The sequence below is a fragment of the Fusarium fujikuroi genome, chromosome FFUJ_chr09 (assembly GCF_900079805.1).
Source record: "Fusarium fujikuroi IMI 58289 draft genome, chromosome FFUJ_chr09".
Classification (NCBI taxonomy): domain Eukaryota; kingdom Fungi; phylum Ascomycota; class Sordariomycetes; order Hypocreales; family Nectriaceae; genus Fusarium; species Fusarium fujikuroi.
This window is the reverse complement of record NC_036630.1, coordinates 1262270-1281158: the sequence shown is the minus strand read 5'-3', so window position 1 is coordinate 1281158 and position 18889 is coordinate 1262270. Positions and strand designations below refer to the sequence as shown.

General features: G+C 50.5%; 7 protein-coding genes; 4 read left to right on the top strand and 3 right to left on the bottom strand.

Annotated features, from left to right (window-relative positions):
* Positions 1-1018: 1018 nt before the first annotated feature.
* FFUJ_09762 (related to phenol 2-monooxygenase) lies at positions 1019-3092 on the bottom strand (the record flags this gene model as incomplete). XM_023568300.1 has 4 exons in its annotated part: positions 1019-1978; positions 2028-2321; positions 2372-2994; positions 3050-3092. 4 exons carry the CDS (start codon positions 3090-3092, stop codon positions 1019-1021), a joined length of 1920 nt encoding a protein of 639 aa, XP_023435521.1.
* A 1711-nt stretch (positions 3093-4803) lies between these two features.
* FFUJ_09763 (uncharacterized protein) lies at positions 4804-5415 on the top strand (the record flags this gene model as incomplete). Its single annotated transcript, XM_023568299.1, has 1 exon — positions 4804-5415. The coding sequence occupies one exon, from the start codon at positions 4804-4806 to the stop codon at positions 5413-5415; it is 612 nt and encodes a 203-aa protein (XP_023436223.1).
* Positions 5416-5830: 415 nt separating this feature from the next.
* Positions 5831-7663, top strand: FFUJ_09764 (uncharacterized protein; the record flags this gene model as incomplete). XM_023568298.1 has 3 exons in its annotated part: positions 5831-6033; positions 6084-6993; positions 7043-7663. The coding sequence occupies 3 exons, from the start codon at positions 5831-5833 to the stop codon at positions 7661-7663; spliced, it is 1734 nt and encodes a 577-aa protein (XP_023435520.1).
* Positions 7664-8167: 504 nt separating this feature from the next.
* Positions 8168-9064, bottom strand: FFUJ_09765 (uncharacterized protein; the record flags this gene model as incomplete). The annotated part of the gene is made up of 1 exon (XM_023568297.1): positions 8168-9064. One exon carries the CDS (start codon positions 9062-9064, stop codon positions 8168-8170), a length of 897 nt encoding a protein of 298 aa, XP_023435519.1.
* A 1208-nt stretch (positions 9065-10272) lies between these two features.
* Positions 10273-11836, top strand: FFUJ_09766 (related to tetracycline resistance proteins; the record flags this gene model as incomplete). XM_023568295.1 has 3 exons in its annotated part: positions 10273-10512; positions 10603-10617; positions 10667-11836. 3 exons carry the CDS (start codon positions 10273-10275, stop codon positions 11834-11836), a joined length of 1425 nt encoding a protein of 474 aa, XP_023435518.1.
* Positions 11837-12311: 475 nt separating this feature from the next.
* Positions 12312-13637, top strand: FFUJ_09767 (TAFII100-like protein; the record flags this gene model as incomplete). Its single annotated transcript, XM_023568294.1, has 1 exon — positions 12312-13637. One exon carries the CDS (start codon positions 12312-12314, stop codon positions 13635-13637), a length of 1326 nt encoding a protein of 441 aa, XP_023435517.1.
* Positions 13638-14029: 392 nt separating this feature from the next.
* Positions 14030-17238, bottom strand: FFUJ_09768 (probable oxoglutarate dehydrogenase precursor; the record flags this gene model as incomplete). XM_023568293.1 has 2 exons in its annotated part: positions 14030-14574; positions 14628-17238. 2 exons carry the CDS (start codon positions 17236-17238, stop codon positions 14030-14032), a joined length of 3156 nt encoding a protein of 1051 aa, XP_023435516.1.
* Between the last annotated feature and the right edge of the window lie 1651 nt (positions 17239-18889).

Here is an 18889-nt window from a genome sequence, read left to right as displayed (position 1 = left end):
GCTCGGGCCCAAAACGCGTGAGCGCGACAACAATGGCGTTGCGTCGGGTTGCTCCAGCCACTTCCCAATTATGTTTCCTTTATCCAAATCGTTCCGGTGATGCCATCACGACCACGCGAGCCCGTAGGGGATGATGTCGCTGTGGAAGGTTGCCTACAGTGGTCGGTTGAAAGACGTGAAGTCTTTCAACCTCTCAGGACGTGCAAATGGAGGTCAGTGCGCCCGCACTGACAGGTCAGGCGGGGCTACGCGTGACGTCGCCGCGATTGGTCATATTCACGTACCTACTGTAGGTACTAACTTTGCCTTACCATACTACAACGTAAGCTACTACTATATGTAGGTATGACCTCAGGAGCTAACTATCCACTCTAACATGATGGAAACGACAGTGATGGATGCTGCTGTTATCTGAAATCGGTCTTCTGAGTGCGCGAGGGTAGGAGTGAGAAGTTTGAACAGATCTCAGTTGATTGATCCTGAGACTGTATAAAACTCAGTACTTTGACTTTCATACCTACCTACTAAGGTATAGTGATATACCAACTAACTAAGCTATCTATATAAGACCTGACACCTTAGAAAAAATCAGGACAAAGACTCCTTGTTCTATCTATCAAGTTATGAATCTACCCCCTGGTAGCTTAGTAGGAAAGAGATTTATGGGACAAAAACAAGTAAATCAATACTAACTTTGGTTGTTATAATTGTTCTCCAAAAGCAGAGTTCTCGATCGCTAATCCCCATGTCTGAGGTTATCAGGTTTTGTTGGAGCTCACGGATATGGATGCAATGGCATAGTTCGCGATTGATTTGCTGAGCTTCTGGTAGGGTAGAGACAAGGCCACCTCTCAATCGCTTCGTCGAGAGATTCTTTTCTTTGTAAACGTATGCATTAACTTCAATTGCAGGATCATCTAAAAACCACATGTACATTCGCTAAAGCCATCATTTACATAAAATCAGCGTGTCTTGATAACCTTTTGGGTCAACAGTCTCCATCCCCTCAGTGCTGTACTTACAGCTGTGCCAAAGTAGGACCCAACTTCTTTGTGCAAAAGGTAGAGAAATACTCGTTCAAAGCATCCACTGTTCCGCTACCTTCTACAAGGCTGACCACGATTGCTACGTATCCGTCAGGTCTGACAACGACCACTCCACCAAGCTCTTCATCAAGACCCATTTTGGCATGGGCTACAGCCTTCGCCCGAGGGAATCGTGCATCGGACCGGTCATCAGCGTAAACATGGTCCCTATATCGGGCAAGCACTCCAGGCACATCGCGAGAGATTTCGATTTCAGGTCTCTTGGACGAAAAAATCGTGGAGATAGTAAAGAATCGGCTGTGTGGGAGGTGCTTCTCATGGTATGATACCTTGTCGAGATCGGGCCGCTGATAAGCTGCGTAGAACGACCGCTGGCTACCGAGATGATTGGCGAAATCTTTCAAAGCCTGGCGGGTCTTTGATGGGACACCTGCAAAAACAAACAATCGGAACGCGCCGTTTAAAGGTACTTCCTGCTCCAAATGCACAACGTTGGCGTCAACTACTCTCGTTACATTCGAGTTGATAAGAAGGCGGCCGGTTCGTAGCTTAGTCCCCTTGGGGTGAATCAGTGGAGATTGTGCATTATGTTCTGGTGACCAGTTGAAGACGTTTGGCTTGTAGTAAACACCGTAACCGCTGGTAAACTCGCACGACTCCTTGAAAGCATTGATGAACTCGTTATCTTGAACATCGTTCTTTCCATGGTTGGCTGACGCTGCTTGGACCTCAGCAGCTGCGGGTGGTCGCTGAGAGAAAAGCTTCGCATATCGGTTATCAAAATCGAGGAGAGACTCAGCGACATGCTTGCGTTCCGTTTCGTATGTCTTGAGGACTTCCCTGCTGGCGAAACCGGATTCAACGGCGTGGATCTTCCAAGCAAGGTTCTGGGCATCAAGAAATGCTGTGTTCATTCCCTGACCGGCCTTTGGCTACGGGTGTGTCAGCGCATGGTGATAATTGGAGCACGGGAGGACTTACACTATGTGTATGGCAAGCATCTCCACCAAGGAAGACTCGCTGGTCCAGTGTGTATCGTTCTGAAATGCCTTGTCCGATAGGATAGACAGAGTACCACTCGACGCGCTCCCACTCAATAGAGTAAGGCTGCAAGATCTTCTTTGCCGATTCTTGCACTTGCTCCTCGGTGGCTGTTCGTCTGGGGTTCCAATCGGGATCTGTAGACGATGCAATCTGGATATAAAGACGAACCATGTTGTCCTCTCGCGGAATGACCATAATGGAGCCGTGCTCACTATGGATGGTACATTTCATCTGAGCGTCGTTAGTAAACCATGAAATAAAGCTTGAGCAGCTCAGCTTACCTTGATATCAGGGAAGTCGGTTTTCACGACACCGTCCATGACACCCCAAACATGGGCGATGGGATCCTTGTGGTGAACGGCAATGCCAAGCTGGTTGCGGATAAATGACCTTGCACCCTCGCCACCAAACAGATACTTGGCGTGAATGGTCTCCTGGGCAGTACCATCGACATGCTCCAATTCGACAGTGACAGGGTATGCGGGGTTGGACTTCTCATCGGATGTAAAACCCTTGATTGTCCATGGCCGTTGGACTTGTGCTCCATTTTTCTCGAGGTCGGAGATAAAAACACGCTCGATCAGACCTTGGTGCAACAAGGTTGTGAAAGGGTATCGAGCGTCGATAAAATCAGGGCAGCTGGCCCATGTTCCAGTCCGGGCGATACCCTTTCCTGAAGAAGCTGGATCCCAGAACGCAACTTCATAGACGCGAGCTGGGTGATGAGCCATGATTGCTGACTTTAAACCCATGTTGCGAAGAAGGTCCAGAGAGCGTGGTTGAATCCCATCGGCTCGACCGGTAGGGGTAGGCTCAGCTCTGTTATCGATATGCTTGATCTTGTAACCCCAGCGAGCAAGGCATGTTGCGAGCATGAGGCCGACCGGGCCAGCTCCAACAATGACTAGTGATGTTAGAATTCAATTGGTTGGTATAGGCAACAGCGCCAGACTACTCACCGATGTCATAGTATGGGGAGCGATCGGACTGTGATTGAGACATTGTGTAGAAGAAGGGGCGTGGTTTGGTTAGTTAGGTATCTACTGGTGTGATCAATCTGAGGAAACAAAAGGCAGAGTTGATGGGGGGTCGCATATTATATGCTAATGCGATAGGCATGATATCCAGAGATGCCGGGGGTCTGGCCGGGACATGTAGTAAGCAGAAGTCCGGTGCGACTCAGACCCGAGGGGAATTGACGGCATCAGACTTCGGTACGGGATGTGGAGTGCATATCTGCTCTATGGCGCATTGTTTTTAGATAGAGATTCTGGCCGAAATGTTCTAGCCAACGGAAAATATCCGCTTCGTGGTTTGGCGAGACGAAATAATCACTTGTCGTCATGGGTCCAGCTGTCTTGAGTGTGGGGTTTCTGGGGCGAAGAGGAGACCAGGGAATCGAGACTGCCTATTTGGGAAATCGGGAGTTGATTTCGGGAAGCCGCAACCGGGTCCGGCTTTTGTCTCGGTTGCAGGGGCGCCGGGGAACGATGGAGCCTGTTAAGTATTGGGCCATGGGATACTGCTAGATCCTAACATATCTTAACTGCACCCGTGAAATAGGTCGTGCTGCAGCGCCCGGGAGTGGGTCCTTCAAATGCCGGGCAGGAGGCCGAGATCTCATTTCTCCAAGATCCAGTCCTATCTGACAATGAACAGTCTGGCGTTAGTAATTGACTGGGGTTATGTTGAATGGAGAAGTGAAGGTCCTAATCCTGTTCTCAATTTACGGCTTGTAAGGAATTCCACTCGTCATGTTGAACTAGAAAATTTGATTGTGGATGATTCTCTTTAGACAATAGGTAATCTTCATTGGGCGAGTGCGTAAGAAGGAGTCGTCCCATTGGCTTGATCGTTTCTTTGCTGGAAAGCACAAGCTCAAGATGTCCCTTCCGCTGGGTTGACGATACCTTTGTTTTGTGCCCTCATTCTTACAACAAATAGAAAAGTTCACATATTGAATGTCGAAACGCGATATATTTTGCGAATTACTCCCTTGCGAAGCTTGTAAGCTGCTAATCGGACTTAAACGAACCGTTCTTCAATACCAAGTGATATGGGAATGGGCGATGCCACCCACTTTTCTGCCTATCTCGCAAGAGACCGGTCCTTGATTATATTTGATGAAGAGAGTCAGTGTAGGCATGAGATGAACTTGGAACGTCGACTAACAATGATCCCGCAGAATGCCGCAACGTTCTTGTGAGATATTGCGCCCACATACCTCGCAACTACCAGTACCGTGATGGAATCCGGCTTGTCAGATGCCTGCACAACGACAAAGAATGCTTTCTAACGTAATTTAGGTCTTCCTCGTATTACGAGACCACCTTGGCGATGAGTTCCTTGGATACGCAGGAGGCGTACTCTACGAGATGATTGAAGTCGATTGCCATCATTCGGATGACCCAGGTGCAGCATTTCAGCGTTGGAGACATGATCACTTGAACAGACATGTGGGAAAGCCCTTAATTGGACTCATGAAAATGATTAGTTCTGACAAAAGGCGCAGACTGATCTTGAACTCCCTCATGTTCCGCACCTCACAACTGTTACGTCCAATATTATACCGACAACTGCCCTGACAGAGTGGAGAAAAAGCCACCCTCAAAGATATCGTACTCGACTTTCAGACTACTCGCCTATAATAGCAAGGTCATCGCTTTACCCAAGCGGTATCGGTATACGAAAGAACTGGATGATAGAACATACGATGTATGTTTCTTCTCGTGACAGTGGTACCCGTGCGTTTCGTCAGCTCAAGGCCAGAGAGTTTCACGAGATGCAGTGGAATGAGAATATGATTCATAAGGGCAGACTGGTCGGTGAAAAGTCAATTGACCTCGGCGAACCACCCAAAAGTAGAGCCACGGAAAAGCATCAGGCACAGACTGAGCGAACTCATCACCGTCGATCACTAAGCTCCAAAATCATCAGGTCGGAGAAGATGAATCAAATTATACATATATTCCGCGTGACAGACAAGGGAAACGGAAAAAACGAGAATCAAAAGCCTGCACTGATCCAAGATGATCATTCCACCATTCTGGCCCATGACGCATTCAAACAGCAGTTCGATGCCTATGTCAGGGACTGTGAAATACCCAACGCCAACTTTGCGAGGAAGTTTGGGTTGTTCACCAGCGACAGGTCGCTTCCGCCTTTCATAAGAGAACTGCCAGTCGCCGAAGACAAAGCAATGGATATGGTAACTGCCTCGTCAACAAAAGGGGTATCAAACTCTAGGAGGTTCCACGGCCCTTTCACGCCTCAGCTTTGGTTCGACAGTGGCATTGATTACAGATGGAAACACCGCTCTCATTAGTTACAACTGATGCTCCTGGCGGTGTTGCAGGGTATATTAAATTGTGACAAGCAGATGAGGTGAGCGTCTCCAACAAGCCTTGCTGGGGACTCACAGATCAATTTGACAGCAAGGTGGCATATGTAAGACTCAAATGAAGCGGTACCGGGCACCCAAACTCGCGTCAGAGGCTCGCGAGTGTTGCAATGCCGTTGACACTTGTTGCCAGCTGACCACAATTTGCACCCAAGTTGTCGGCTGGTCCAACCGAAGTCTCTGATTCATTCATTCATTTGTTCATCCTGCTCATTTCCTGGTTTTGTTTCCTGGCTTCTGTTCAAATACCTTGCCTGAACCTCGACCGTGATACCACTATCAATCTGTATCATTCGGAGCTACTGTCAAGTAGCTACTGGGATTCGAGATTCTGGGCTCGATGCAGCAAGACAGTTCGAACAGAGGGCGCTACTCTGACCCTTCAGCATCTGTATTGAAGCCTTTGAGAGGAGACTTCCTGGATATCTCACCAGGATTTGAGTCGCGAGCGCGTACGCTATCTCCGCGCAAGCGTCTTGTCAAACAACCTCTTCATATTCGCATGAACTTGACTGAGAGCCAAGTTGACAAGATTACGGACGCGTATGTCATATGTTTCTATTAATCTCTTTCTCCAATTAATCATTCTGAAGCTTCAGCCATCAAGTCGATAAGAGCCCAAAGAAGACTGCTAAGTTCAAGAAAAAGTCTACAATGACTACTCCAAGAACGACTCCAAGGTCAACACCACGAAAAAATAAACCAAGACTTCTACAACATGAGGACTCATACGATTGGACTGCTAGAGAAGATGGTCCCTCTGATGTGAATTCTCCAACCTTTTCGGAGCTTATGCCGGGTCGCCATTCGGGCTCTTCCAAAGACTTGTTCTCTGCCAGTTTAGCAGCACGTCGACATATCAACCCGCCTTCTCCGTTGCAGCTTGGGAATATACGTCGTAGTGGGGCAGTTCCTCGGCCAGCCGAGATGGAAGATATTCCCGATGCAGTCTCTCCTTTGGGGCAGGGCAGCTTTGAGCGTGGGCCGATCTTCGACGATGATGCCTCTTCAGTCTACTCCCCTCAACAAACTGCACGCCCATCACCTCTTCGCCTCAGCCACGCCAGGTCACAATCCAAATTCAATGATGCTGGCGAGCGTTCATTCCAAGAGTGGAAAAGGAGCCAAGATTCCTCCATGATCAGGGAGTCGGCAAGCCATCCAGAGGATCTGATCAATAGGCCCCGACGCTCGAAGAGCTCTGCCGATGGATTGAGACAGGCCCGAGCTGTCGCAATGCACTCTCCACCGATCCCACAAGTCGTAACAGTGGGCTCTAATAACAGCTACTATCGTCGGACTGTTCAGGACACTCCCGTATTCTCACCACTGCAGTTCTATTTCAGAGGAACAGACTACCCAAGCTCCAAGAAGGGCGAAAAAATAATGATTGGGGACAACGGGTGGCTCGAACGTCCTGACGGCGGCCCTGATCGAAGCTCAAAGACGCCCCAGAAGAAGACCAGAATTTTGGACAACATCAAGAAACTCGCAAAAGACATGGTATGTTGGTGAAATACAGCGTCAGATGTTTGTACTAACTCAACCGCAGACGGAGCTTCATTATACCTCTCGTCGGGTGCAATCCGCAATCCGGCCTCGCCCGACATCACAGGTCGCCATTTCACTAAATGCCAGAGAGCAAAGCCTTCTCTACTGCGAACTGGAGTTCAACCTTAGCACTGCATTGAATGACTATATTACGGTGCAACTGGACAAGGGTCGGCTTGTGCCTGACAAGCTCAAGAAGGTAGCAGATGCGTGGCATAACAAGGGCCGACCCAAAGTTGTTGGTTTCCGCTACGACCTGGAGACACAGCTTGAGCTTATCAACCTCCACGTCGACGATTTTCGCTTCTATGGCCGCCGACAAGCCGACCCTGTTGAGATTGGCGGGCTCCTGCACGCCATGAAGGTCAATGCCAGAGCAATGTGCGTCCGGACACTTTGCCAGCCAGATTCTGTGATTGCGAAGCAGTTGGTCGACACCCAATCAACCTTTAAAATGCTTGATGTCCCAGACTATCAGCAGCGCGCGCTTGCTGACATAGCTCAGTTCTTCAAGGCGATCGTGGAGCGAGAGCAGGATGCTCGAGAACACACTGGAGGCACTGGCAGGAACTCCAGCAACCGGGGCGAGCGACGGTGGACAGCGGTTCAGGAGGGGACATGATTTAATGGGCTCGTTACTTGTGACGAGTCATGGTTTTGGTCTTAGTTGCTTTCGATTGAGTTGAATTGGTTGGACAGCTCGTCATCGTGGAGCTGGAGAGTTGCAAATAGGGCAGGTGATTCCTGCAGTAATCGTTATCATGGTGTGCGAATACATTGTAAAATCGATACAAGAAGTAACCCCAGCATTCGTCAAAAAGGACTCTCATAGGTACACGGGACTAATGCATGACACCGTGAGCACTTTAGAAGCCGAACAGTATCGAATGTATATCCAAGAGGCGCCAAGTCATAACTCGTGAGATCTCCAGAAGTTAACATCCAGACTGATGTTTCTGCTTATGGTAATGGAAAAACACTTCTAATACCGCTCGCGATTTTTAAACATCACTCAAAACAAACCAAGAGAAGAAGAAAGCAAGAAGAACATAATCAAAAGAAATACTGTCGTTAGATGTCATAGTGAAGCAGTAATAGGTTGTCGAGGGGTAAAAAGAAAGGCCGGCTATTGGCGATAGCGGTAGTTGTCCTCGCTTCTACGTCGCCTAGGTTCTCGATCTTCGTATCGCGGATCGTCGTAGACGAAGTCATAATCATCATCATCGTTTTGGGGCAGTGCCCTGCCGCGATCATACCGGTCGCGGTCACGATCACGATCACGATCGCGGCGGTCGTCCTCTCTATCACGGTCACTGGATCTCCGTTGCTCGTAGCGGGGCATCTCCTGCTCGCGCACGTAGCTACGCTCACGCTCCCAGTCGAGTTGGCGTCGTCGGTCTCGCTCCCTCGAATCCTCAACCCTATTGGCGAGAGCATTGGCTCCTAGGCCACCAGCGACAGCGCCTAGAATGGTGGAAACGAGACGAGTTCGGTCCTCATTCTCGTCTTCGTAACCTCGGGTCTTGTGCTTGCGGCGTGTTGCAGCTTCAGTCGCCTCGCGAGCGACAAGGCCACCAACGACAGCACCTAAAATGCCGGCGCCGATGCCGCCGGCGGAATGAGAGAAGTTCTCATCAACAACGTTCCGAGCGCGGGAGATGGGGCTTTGTGAGCGGTTTCGCGAGCTCCGTCTGTCATCATAGTCTTCGTCATCCGAGGGAGGACGGGAACGAGAGCGGCTGCGTCGGACCATGGTGGTGTTTGGTGGGACAGATCGTGGGCGGTTCTGTGACTCGGGGGGCTCGAGGGTCATGCGCTCCCGCGGAGGAGGAGGCATGCCGCCGTAGTAAGGATCATCAAGACGGGAGGTTGAGGCATAAGGAGGAGCGCCAGGAGGAGGAGGAGGAGGAGGAGGAGGAGCGCCTTGTTGCTGAGACCCCGGGGCACCACCGGAATAGTTGTCGGGAGAAAAGTCGCGTCGGCGACGAGAGTACTCTTCGTACTCGTAGTAGTCTTTTGACATCGTGGTATGGGGGAATATACAAGTACGTGTAAAGCAACGCAGGATGAGACGGTTGGTTCTGGTGTAAGGCAGGTAGGCGAGAGGAGGGGAAGTTGGAAACTTATATTATGTGGCTGATGATGAGGTGGACAAAAGTGAAGAGACACCCTAACTCAACGGGTGGATGTCAGCCTTATGAGTACAAATACACGCCCTGTAGCTGTGTGGAAGACTACCTAGCCTAGGTAGGTGGTAGGTAGCTGAGTTGTAAGAGCTGAAGTGGTGAGAGGCGCAGCAGCAGTTTGGTCTAGATACCTACTTTACTTAGGTAAATACCCATGGAAGTGTTTAGGTAACGTTGGTGGGGATGTACTCCGTAAGTGGTGTGTGTTATCGAAGGGGATACAATGACGTTTGTAAAAGACCCCGCATGTGGCGTAGCATTTCATCTCATCACTACCTTACCTAGTACCTAGGACCTTACAGAGTAGGTAAGTACCTTATGTTACGCAGCCTCATTCAACACGTGCATTGGGGGTACCTACCTACTAGGTATGATGAAGAATTCTCCGAGGTTCTCTTTTCTCTTCAGCTGTTCCATTTGGGGACCCCAAACCATATCCAATAAAATCCAACTGCTCCAGGGGAGGCCGAGTCGAAGTTGACCTCACCGTTGTCATTAGCCATGAAAGTCACAGAGTCCGGGCACAGTGATCTCATCACAATTATCTAACATAAGATACCCATACTATGGAATTGAGAGTCTTGCTTGTGATGTATGAGCTCTGGTGTCTCTACACAATGCCCGACTATCACCCACAGATAATAGACAGAAATGGTTCCACTGACGTTACTGTGTGGTCGACTTGGAAATGAATCACCAGATCCAATGATGTTTTTAAGACTTCAAATTAGACTCGAACATAATAGAGACCTAGGCGCAGCATGTTTCGGCTACCGTCCCGTTATCCCGCCCGGTTTTCCAGCACCTTATTATTAGCCAACCTTTGATATTGGATGCTCTCTAGGTATGGATCTCTCGTGCTGTAGACTAGGTACTGTACCCGAACAGCTCCATTGTTCATTCTAGCGAGAAATTCACCCGACCTTACATAGTAGCGCCATGTATATGCGGTCTTGTGCGAAGAGACTTCATATCTCTTCCGACAAACGTATCTATACTACAAAATCAATAAAGAAAAACATTCAAGCTTATTATCGATCCTTCAATGAACCCGAACTCGAAATCTTGCCAGATAGAGCAAAGTCAACAACGAAATCATGACGACGACTTAGAAGAGAAGTTGGGCTCTGTGGAGGCCGTGCAGCAGCCCGAAACGAGAACCAACGACAGCGGAGAATCGATCAATGAGCTTGAGCATTGGAACAGCCCTCGAGTAAACTTGTATCGCTACTATGCCACTAATTTCTCATTTCTCATCATGGGCATGAATGACGCATCTCTAGGGGTAAGTCAAGTTACTGCCTCTGTCAAGCCTGGAGCTTCGTTGATTGACTGACTCGGTCTACTAACTAACTAACTACCTATCTACCTATAGGCTCTGCTGCCATACGTGCGTATGTTCTACTGAATCATCTACTACTCGTTTCTAATGTGAATAGATCGAGACATACTATGGCATCAACTACACCACCGTCTCTACTCTCTTTCTCGTACCCGTAGCTGGTTATGTAGTCGCTGCACTCACCAATAACTGGATACACTACACCCTAGGCCAACGAGGCGTTGCAGTTCTTGGGCCTCTCTGTCGCCTCATCGCCTACATTCCTGTGGCACTCCACCCTCCATTTCCAGCGCTACCCTGTGTGATGCTGTTTACTGGTTTCGGTAACGGTATCCAAGATAGTGGCTACAATGCCTGGATTGGCAACATGCACAGAGCCAACGAGCTCTTGGGTTTCCTCCACGGTGCCTATGGCCTCGGCGGTACCATTGGCCCTCTGACCGCGTCTGCCATGGTAACTGAGGGAAAACTGAACTGGTACACCTTCTACTATATCATGATAGGACTTGCTGTGGTTGAACTTGTTGTCGGAACATCCGCGTTCTGGGGTGCAACCGGCCAAGTGTATCGACAGCGAGTTCGCTACGACGAAGCTAAAGAGCGTGCAACAACACGCATGGCACTCAAGAAGCCCATCACCTGGATAGTTGCCGTCTTCCTCCTGGGATATGTTGCGACTGAGGTCAGCTTGGGGGGTTGGATTGTCACTTTCATGCTTCGAGTACGACATGCCAAACCTTTTCTTGCTGGCTTGACAGTGACCCTGTTCTGGCTCGGGCTGACATTGGGTCGGGTTGTTTTGGGCTTCGTCACAGAGAGGACTGGTGAGAAGACGGCCATCACGGTCTATCTTGTGCTCTCCATAGGGTTGGAACTACTGTACTGGCTTGTCCCCAACTTTGTCGCCTCTGTCATCTTCGTCATGCTTCTTGGGTTCTTCCTGGGGCCTCTGTTCCCTGCTGCCATGGTTGCTGCCACCAAGTTACTTCCAGCTGATTATCACGTCAGTGCCATCGGGTTCGCGGCTGCGGTCGGAGGAGGTGGTGCAGCTGTGGGACCATTCGCAGTCGGTGCAATTGCGCAAAAGACCGGAGTTCAAGTTCTACAGCCTATAATAGTCGGGCTCCTTGGTGCTATCACTCTGATATGGCTTCTCCTTCCAGGAGGGTTCAGAAAGGGAGGTCTCGAAAGGGCAAGGGAGCAGAACTTGAGGCCTGGAGGTGATGTGAAGGAGGCTTGGTTGTGGGTCAAGTCAAAGGTGGCTTAGATGCTGTAAATACAGCAGATCTATGTACATACCTATCTGTTCTATCTGCTCGGTTTGTAAAAATTGGTGCGGTAATTGTTTGCTTCTTTTATGCGGCCTGTTTATGTAGGGTAAATTGGTTTGTATGTAGGTATGTGAGTCTCTGTATTTACCTTGTTTAGGTACCTTACCTAAATCCATGCTCAGTACGTCACTGGTCCAATGGAGGGGTTCTCGCCAGTACCCAGGTACCTACTAACGGTAGAGGTAAGGTAGGTGGTACTTATCTTATCACTCAACCCCCATCCATCACCCATCACATTATGAACTTTTTGATCTAAGGAGGGAAATGTTCAAATGAACAGTTGAACTTCACCACCTCGACTCTTTCTTGGTTATGACCTAAACAGCCTAATCTAGCTGGCAACACTCTCAAACATTACAGTCCCCTTAGTTCGTCGTCAATTGCCCTTTCGCCCCCGCGGCTCCGTTCATCATGGCGCCGACTTCGGCCTCCATCACTGCCCTCACGCCCCTCAAACCTGACCTTCACGAACGCGCCTGGGCCTCGGTTCCTCACCCAACTCTTCCTCTGATCGCAACCGCTCACGGAAAGGCCGTCACTGTGTTTTCTCTCTCGACTGCTTCGGCCCACAGCGTCCTTACCGGAGGCCACACCCGCTCCGTCCGCTCCGTCGCATGGAAGCCCCATCTGCGCCCCGGCAACCTATGTCTCGTCACTGGCAGTTTTGACTCTACGGCTGGAATATGGCGCTGGGAGGGCCAAGAACAGAACGATGGAGGATTGGAGGTTGAGGTCACGGCGCAGAGCGTGCGGAGGAGAAACAATGATGATAGCGACGATGATGGCGATTCTACCAGCAAAGAGTGGGAGTTTACGCTTGTGCTCGAGGGTCACGACTCGGAGATCAAGTCTTGCGCTTTCAGCCCCTCGGGTTCTTATCTCGCTACCTGCTCGCGCGACAAGTCAGTCTGGATATGGGAGGATATCGGCGGATCTGAGGAAGATGACGAGTGGGAGACTATCGCTGTGCTTAACGAACACGAGGGCGATGTCAAGGCTGTTGCTTGGTGTCCCGACGTCCCTGGCCGCAACGCTCGACGCAGCTACTCGGCCGACGTGCTAGCCAGTGCAAGTTATGACAATACAGTGCGCATCTGGCGAGAAGATGGCGATGCAGAATGGGTTTGTGTTGCTGTTCTTGAGGGTCACGAGGGCACTGTCTGGGGGCTTCAATGGGAGCCACGACCCCGGGAGGGAGATCGCTTCCCGCGACTCTTGACATTTTCTGCCGATAACACTATCAGGGTGTGGACATTGGAGCAAGGCGATGAGGCGGAGGAGAATAGAACGGGAGGTGGTGCCGGTGCTCTTGGTGGAATCCCCAATACTATGCGGAGATCTCTACGAGAGGAGTGGACATGCACATCTGTCTTACCCAAGGTGCACACCCGCGATATCTATTCTGTGACATGGAGTGCACAGACAGGGCTCGTTGGGAGTACTGGCAGCGATGGGATCGTTGCGCTTTACGCCGAGGACTCGGAGCAACATGTCACGACATCCGACACCCAAGACCAAACCATGGGTAACACTGAGGAGAGCAAGCAACAGCAGACGAATTGGAGACTCCTATCTTCGCGACCCGGAGCTCATGGACCCTTTGAGGTTAATCATATTACTTGGTGCCGGAGATACGATGCCGGCTCGGAGCGGCGCGGGGAAGAGGAGATGCTAGTTACAACGGGCGATGACGGGATCGTACGGCCGTGGCAGGTTGAGATTGATGCGCCAAGGTAGCATTGCATCTTGTTGAAATAACACATACAACCGAAAATAAACTCCCTCACTTCCGCTTTGAACCACATGTGAATATCAGTAGGTTAGATAGCTGTATCGTCTACGCAATGCCAGATGAAGAAAATGAAACGACCCGTCAGGTGCTCTGTACACTTAAACAGTAAAAAGAAATCATGCTATGTCGTTCCCAAGCCCATGCCAATGTAGGGCAAGAATGTCCTTCGTCTAGGAGGTATGATACAAGTGGTTAACATGAGAAGCTCGACTGCTCCCCAAATCCAGTGGCTTTTATAAATTCTTGCCTCCCAAACGATTAGTGGCCATACAATTGCCATACCATACTATCCATATTGCAATCCCCCATTAAACCTCTTCCTTCAGTTTTCGTTCGCTTACTCGCCCTTGAGCTTGTCCTGCTTAACAGTGAAAGCCATCTCGAGGAGTTCGCGCTCCTCCTTCATGTGAACTTGCTTGAGGCCGGTGGCGACGGAAGCACTGGGGTTTCGGCCAGCGTACATGACGTGCTTGCGGGTGTGGTGCTCAGTGTTGTTGAGCAGAGTCTCGATACGGGGCTGAGTGAAGCTCCAGGCACCGGCGTTAAGAGGTTCCTCCTGACACCAGACGATGGTCTTGGCGTTGGGGTATTGGTCAAGGTTCTCCTTGAGTTGTTGCCAAGGGAAGGGGTTAAGCTGCTCAATGCGAGTGATGGCGACATTGTCCAAGTTGTTCTCGGACCGGTGCTTGTGAAGGGCAGCCCAGACCTGACCGCTGCAGAGAATAACGCGCTCAATCTCCTCAGGAGCCTTGATGGCACCAGTCTCATGCTCAGGATCAGGGATAATCCACTGAAAGCCAGCGTTCTCGCCAGTGAACTCCTCAATGTTACTACGAGCCAGAGGGTGACGGAGAAGAGACTTGGAGAAGAAGATGACGAGGGCTGCAGACAAGTTAGCACCTGTAGAAAACAGAAGAAATATTCCATTTACTTACGCTTGCGGTACTGGCGGTGCATCTGGCGGCGGAGAATATGGAACAAGTTGGCTGGAGACGTCATGTAGGCGATCTGCATGTTGCAGTCCTGGTGTTGACGGACAAGCTTCTCACCAGTGGGGAAATCACGGGGATCCTCATTGCTGAGCTGAAGGTATCGCTCCAGACGTCCAGAAGAGTGCTCGGGACCCTGGCCATCGTAACCGTGGGGCAGGGACATGACAAGGCCGGTTCGCTGCATCCACTTGACCTCACCAGAAGCGATAAACTGGTCGATGATACATTGAGCGTTGTTGGCAAAGTCACCGAACTGGGCCTCCCACATGACAAGGGCGTGGGGCGAGGACAGCGAGTAACCATACTCAAAGCCCAAGGCACCAAACTCACTGAGGGAAGAGTTAGAGATGACGAACTTGCCCTGGTCTTGACTCAGGTGCTGAAGGGGAGTGTAGGTATCCTCGGTCTCCTGGTCGTGGAAGACAGCGTGTCGCTGAGAGAAGGTGCCACGCTCCACATCCTGACCGGAGACACGGACGTGGTAACCTTCAGTAACGAGAGAACCAAAGGCCAGAGCCTCGGCAGTAGGGAAGTCGATGTTCTTGCCCTCAACAACAGACTTGGTTCGGTTGGCAAGAATGCGCTTCAAGTTGCGGTGAACGTGGAAACCCTCGGGAGTGCTTCCAATGACGGTACCGATATGCTCGAGTGTAGTGCTCTTGACGCTTGTCTCGTTAGTAGCCAAAACTTCGGTGGCCAGCTCCTTGGGAGACTTAAAGCCGTTCCAAGCAGAGGTGGTCCACTCCTTGGAGGTAGGAGTGTAGTCCTTGGACTTGGTGAAGCTCTCCTCGAGCATGCCCCAGACCCATTGCTTGTGCTCGTCGACATCCGCCTTGGAGAAAGAGCCCTCCTCGATGAGCTTGTTGACGTAGATGTCGATTTGAGGCTCCTTCTCAGTGATGCGCTTGTACATGAGCGGTTGGGTGAAGGAAGGCTGGTCGGTCTCGTTGTGTCCGTACTTTCGGTAGCAGTTGAGGTCAATGACAACATCGTGCTGGAACTCGGCGCGCCAATCGGCAGCAAGCTGACAGACAAAGTTGACAGCCTCGACATCATCAGCGTTAACGTGGAAAACGGGTGCGTCGATAGCTTTGGCAATATCGGTACAGTAGGCGGTAGATCGGGCGAATCGAGGATCGGTGGTGAAACCAATCTGGTTATTGACGACGAGGTGAATGGTACCACCGGTAGAAAAGGCGGGGAGAGAGTGGAAGCCGAGACACTCGTAGACGATACCCTGGGCAGCAAAGGCGGCATCACCGTGAAGGAGAACACTCATGGCGGTGCGGTGAGTCTTCTCATCGTTGTTGTAGTGCTGGATAGCGCGGGTCTTGCCCAAGACGACGGGATCCTCAGCCTCGAGATGTGAAGGGTTGGCGACCAGAGAAAGCTGAACACGCTTGCCGGAGGGAGTGGGACGCTCAAAGTTCATACCGAGATGGTACTTGACGTCACCAGATCCCTCATCCTCGGCACCGTTTGTACCAGCGAACTCGCTGAAAATAGACTCATTGGGCTTTCGGACGACGTTGGAGAGAACATTCAGACGACCACGGTGAGGCATACCGATGACGATGTCCTTGACACCATAGTCGACACTGCGGTCAATGAGAGCCTTCATACCAGGGACAAGGGTCTCACAGCCCTCGAGACCGAATCGCTTGTCGTTGGGGTACTTAGTGGCCAGGAAAGACTCGAAGCTAGAACTCCAGATAAGTCGGTCAAGAACACGGCGCTTCTCATCGACAGAATACTTGAAAGGGGTAGGGACCTCAAGACGTTCACGGAGCCAATCGCACTTGTCGCGGTCAGGGATATGAATAAACTCAACACCAAACGAACCGCAGTAGATTCTCTCGCAAGCATCGATAATCTCACGGAGAGTCATCTTCTCGCGGCCATCACGCTTGAAGCGAGGTAGGATACCAGGGCCGAGGGTGTACTCGGTGTCCATGTCCTTCTCGGTGAAACCATAGTGCTCGAGAGTCAATTCCTTGGGCTTGATGTTGGAGAAGCCCTTGGCGTCGTTGGTACCTCGGATACCGAGAGGATCAATCTTGGCAGTATGATGACCGCGAGACTGGTAAGCCCTGACAAGAAGCTGAACCTTGAGATGGTTGGTGACATCGGAACCATCCTCCATGGCCAGGTTACCAGCAAGGCGAGGGACGCCACCAGTCATGTTTGGGACTAGGTTAGGAGGAGGCTGGAAAGCTTGAGAGATGGGCATCTCGCCGCTCTCCATATTCTTGAAGTAGATCTGCCAAGAGACGTGGACACTCTCAGGATCTTGCCTCCACTGCATGTACATCTCATCGATGTAGCTAGCGGTGCTTCCGGAGAGGAAGTTATCGTTAGGATCGGGAGGCGCCGAAGTTGCGCTGGTCGCATAGTTGCGACGAGCAGCAACGGCCAGAGGGCGACGGGAGGCGGCGAGCTTCCATGATGATGTACGGGCCGAGAGGGTCGAGATAGAGGCGGTAGACGAGGCAGCAGAGCATCGAGCACCGCGAAGGAGCTGCGAGCTAGCTCTGCAGAGCGAATTCCTCAACATGATGCGTTTGTGATTGTGTATGTGGAGGAACAGAACAGGTATAGGGAGGTAAAAAGGAACTAGAGGATATGAATGAGAAGCATCCCTCGACGAACTTGGTCACGACACGAAGGAGCGGCGGAGTAAGTCAACAAAGGGTTCCCCGTGAAGACTGAGGAGAGAGGAATTGGACCGAATTGATGGATGGATAAGGTGGATAGGTAAGTAAGTAGTTAGGAGGGATACGGGAAGAACAAGTAGACGACGGGAAGAAATTGTTTTAGGTATGAGCAGCGCTGGAGCTCAAGTCGCTAGGTACCGTACGTACCTTGCCTGGCCTGGCCTTTGATGTCCTTCTGTTGGTAAAAATGCTATGACGCCCCCGGCAAACCCGGTTCTGGCCGCCAGTGATTGGGGTTCTCATTGGCTAGGGGCTCCCGTAGCGGTTCGGTCACCGAGAAAACTCCGTGCGACACACGGTGCAGGTCAGGCAGTGTTGGAGGTTTTCATGGGGAGAATTAGGTAAAATCCAAGGTGAAAGGTGACCGGCCTTGATTGTCCGGAAACCCACATGACACACTGTTTTGGAGGTCATCGTGGACTTTTGCGGCAGCTGTCATTGGGGCACCTTTAATATTTTTGGGGCTTTGGGGTCACTTTTCGGAGACTTGAGGCTTCTTTACCGAGGATCACCGTGATGCTTGAGCAAGGAGAGAATGATTTCCGGAAACGCTGTACCGTTCAGCGTTCACCTCCATGACACCCGTTGAGCCGGGCCATCGCTTGTAATACTTCCCCACGATTTTGGGGCATTTGATTTTCAATGCCGACCAATTCATGATGATGGCTTTGAGCTTATAGTCCAGGGGGGCTAGAATAAAACCTGGTGGTGCATTTGTGGAAATAGGGAGATCTGCCTCACACGGTCTAGCCTAGGGGGAAAATTGTGTCAGGATAACAAGCTGGTCAAAACATGGAGTGAATCGGGGCGCACAGGAAGGAACTGAAGTTTTAGTTACGTGGTTCAAACAGGGTCAATAGCCGACGCCACAACGGTCGAGTTTGGGTTGGGACAGTATTTACTGTGCTGTACTGTATTGTAGGCATGTTCATGCATTCATCATCTCATGCATTTCAGGTTTTGGAGAGCGTTTTGAATGCGTCAAGGCTTGAGTCACGAAAAAATAGGCAGTTTGAATGATGATTCACCAGCCACATTCAAACATTTGACTACCTACTCATGTAGCTACCTACTAAGTTGGACAACCTGAGTGTCCCATGCGCGTCCAACCAAAGCTCTGACGTATGCGGATCAGATATAGCGTCAATTCTACTGTACATACATACATGTTCTGACCCCCTGGCCGTTTCTTCATGCTCCGTGTTTGTTTTGGTACAGCTCAAGTTTTCACTACTAACTCATTATAATTTAACATTGGAGGATTCATAGCTAGAGGCTTATTGCCTATAGATTACCTAGTACTTAATCATTGATAACCACCAGATAGATGGTCACCAAGTTGATACCTTGGTGGGTATGGTCCGGTAACAGGTTGGAGTCGGCATAAGATGTGCTAAAACTGAGAAAACAGCAAGCAACTCCACATACTTTTTACGCCGCCACCTGGTTAATTGATTGGCTTGATGATGACTTCGATGTGATGGTGCAGTC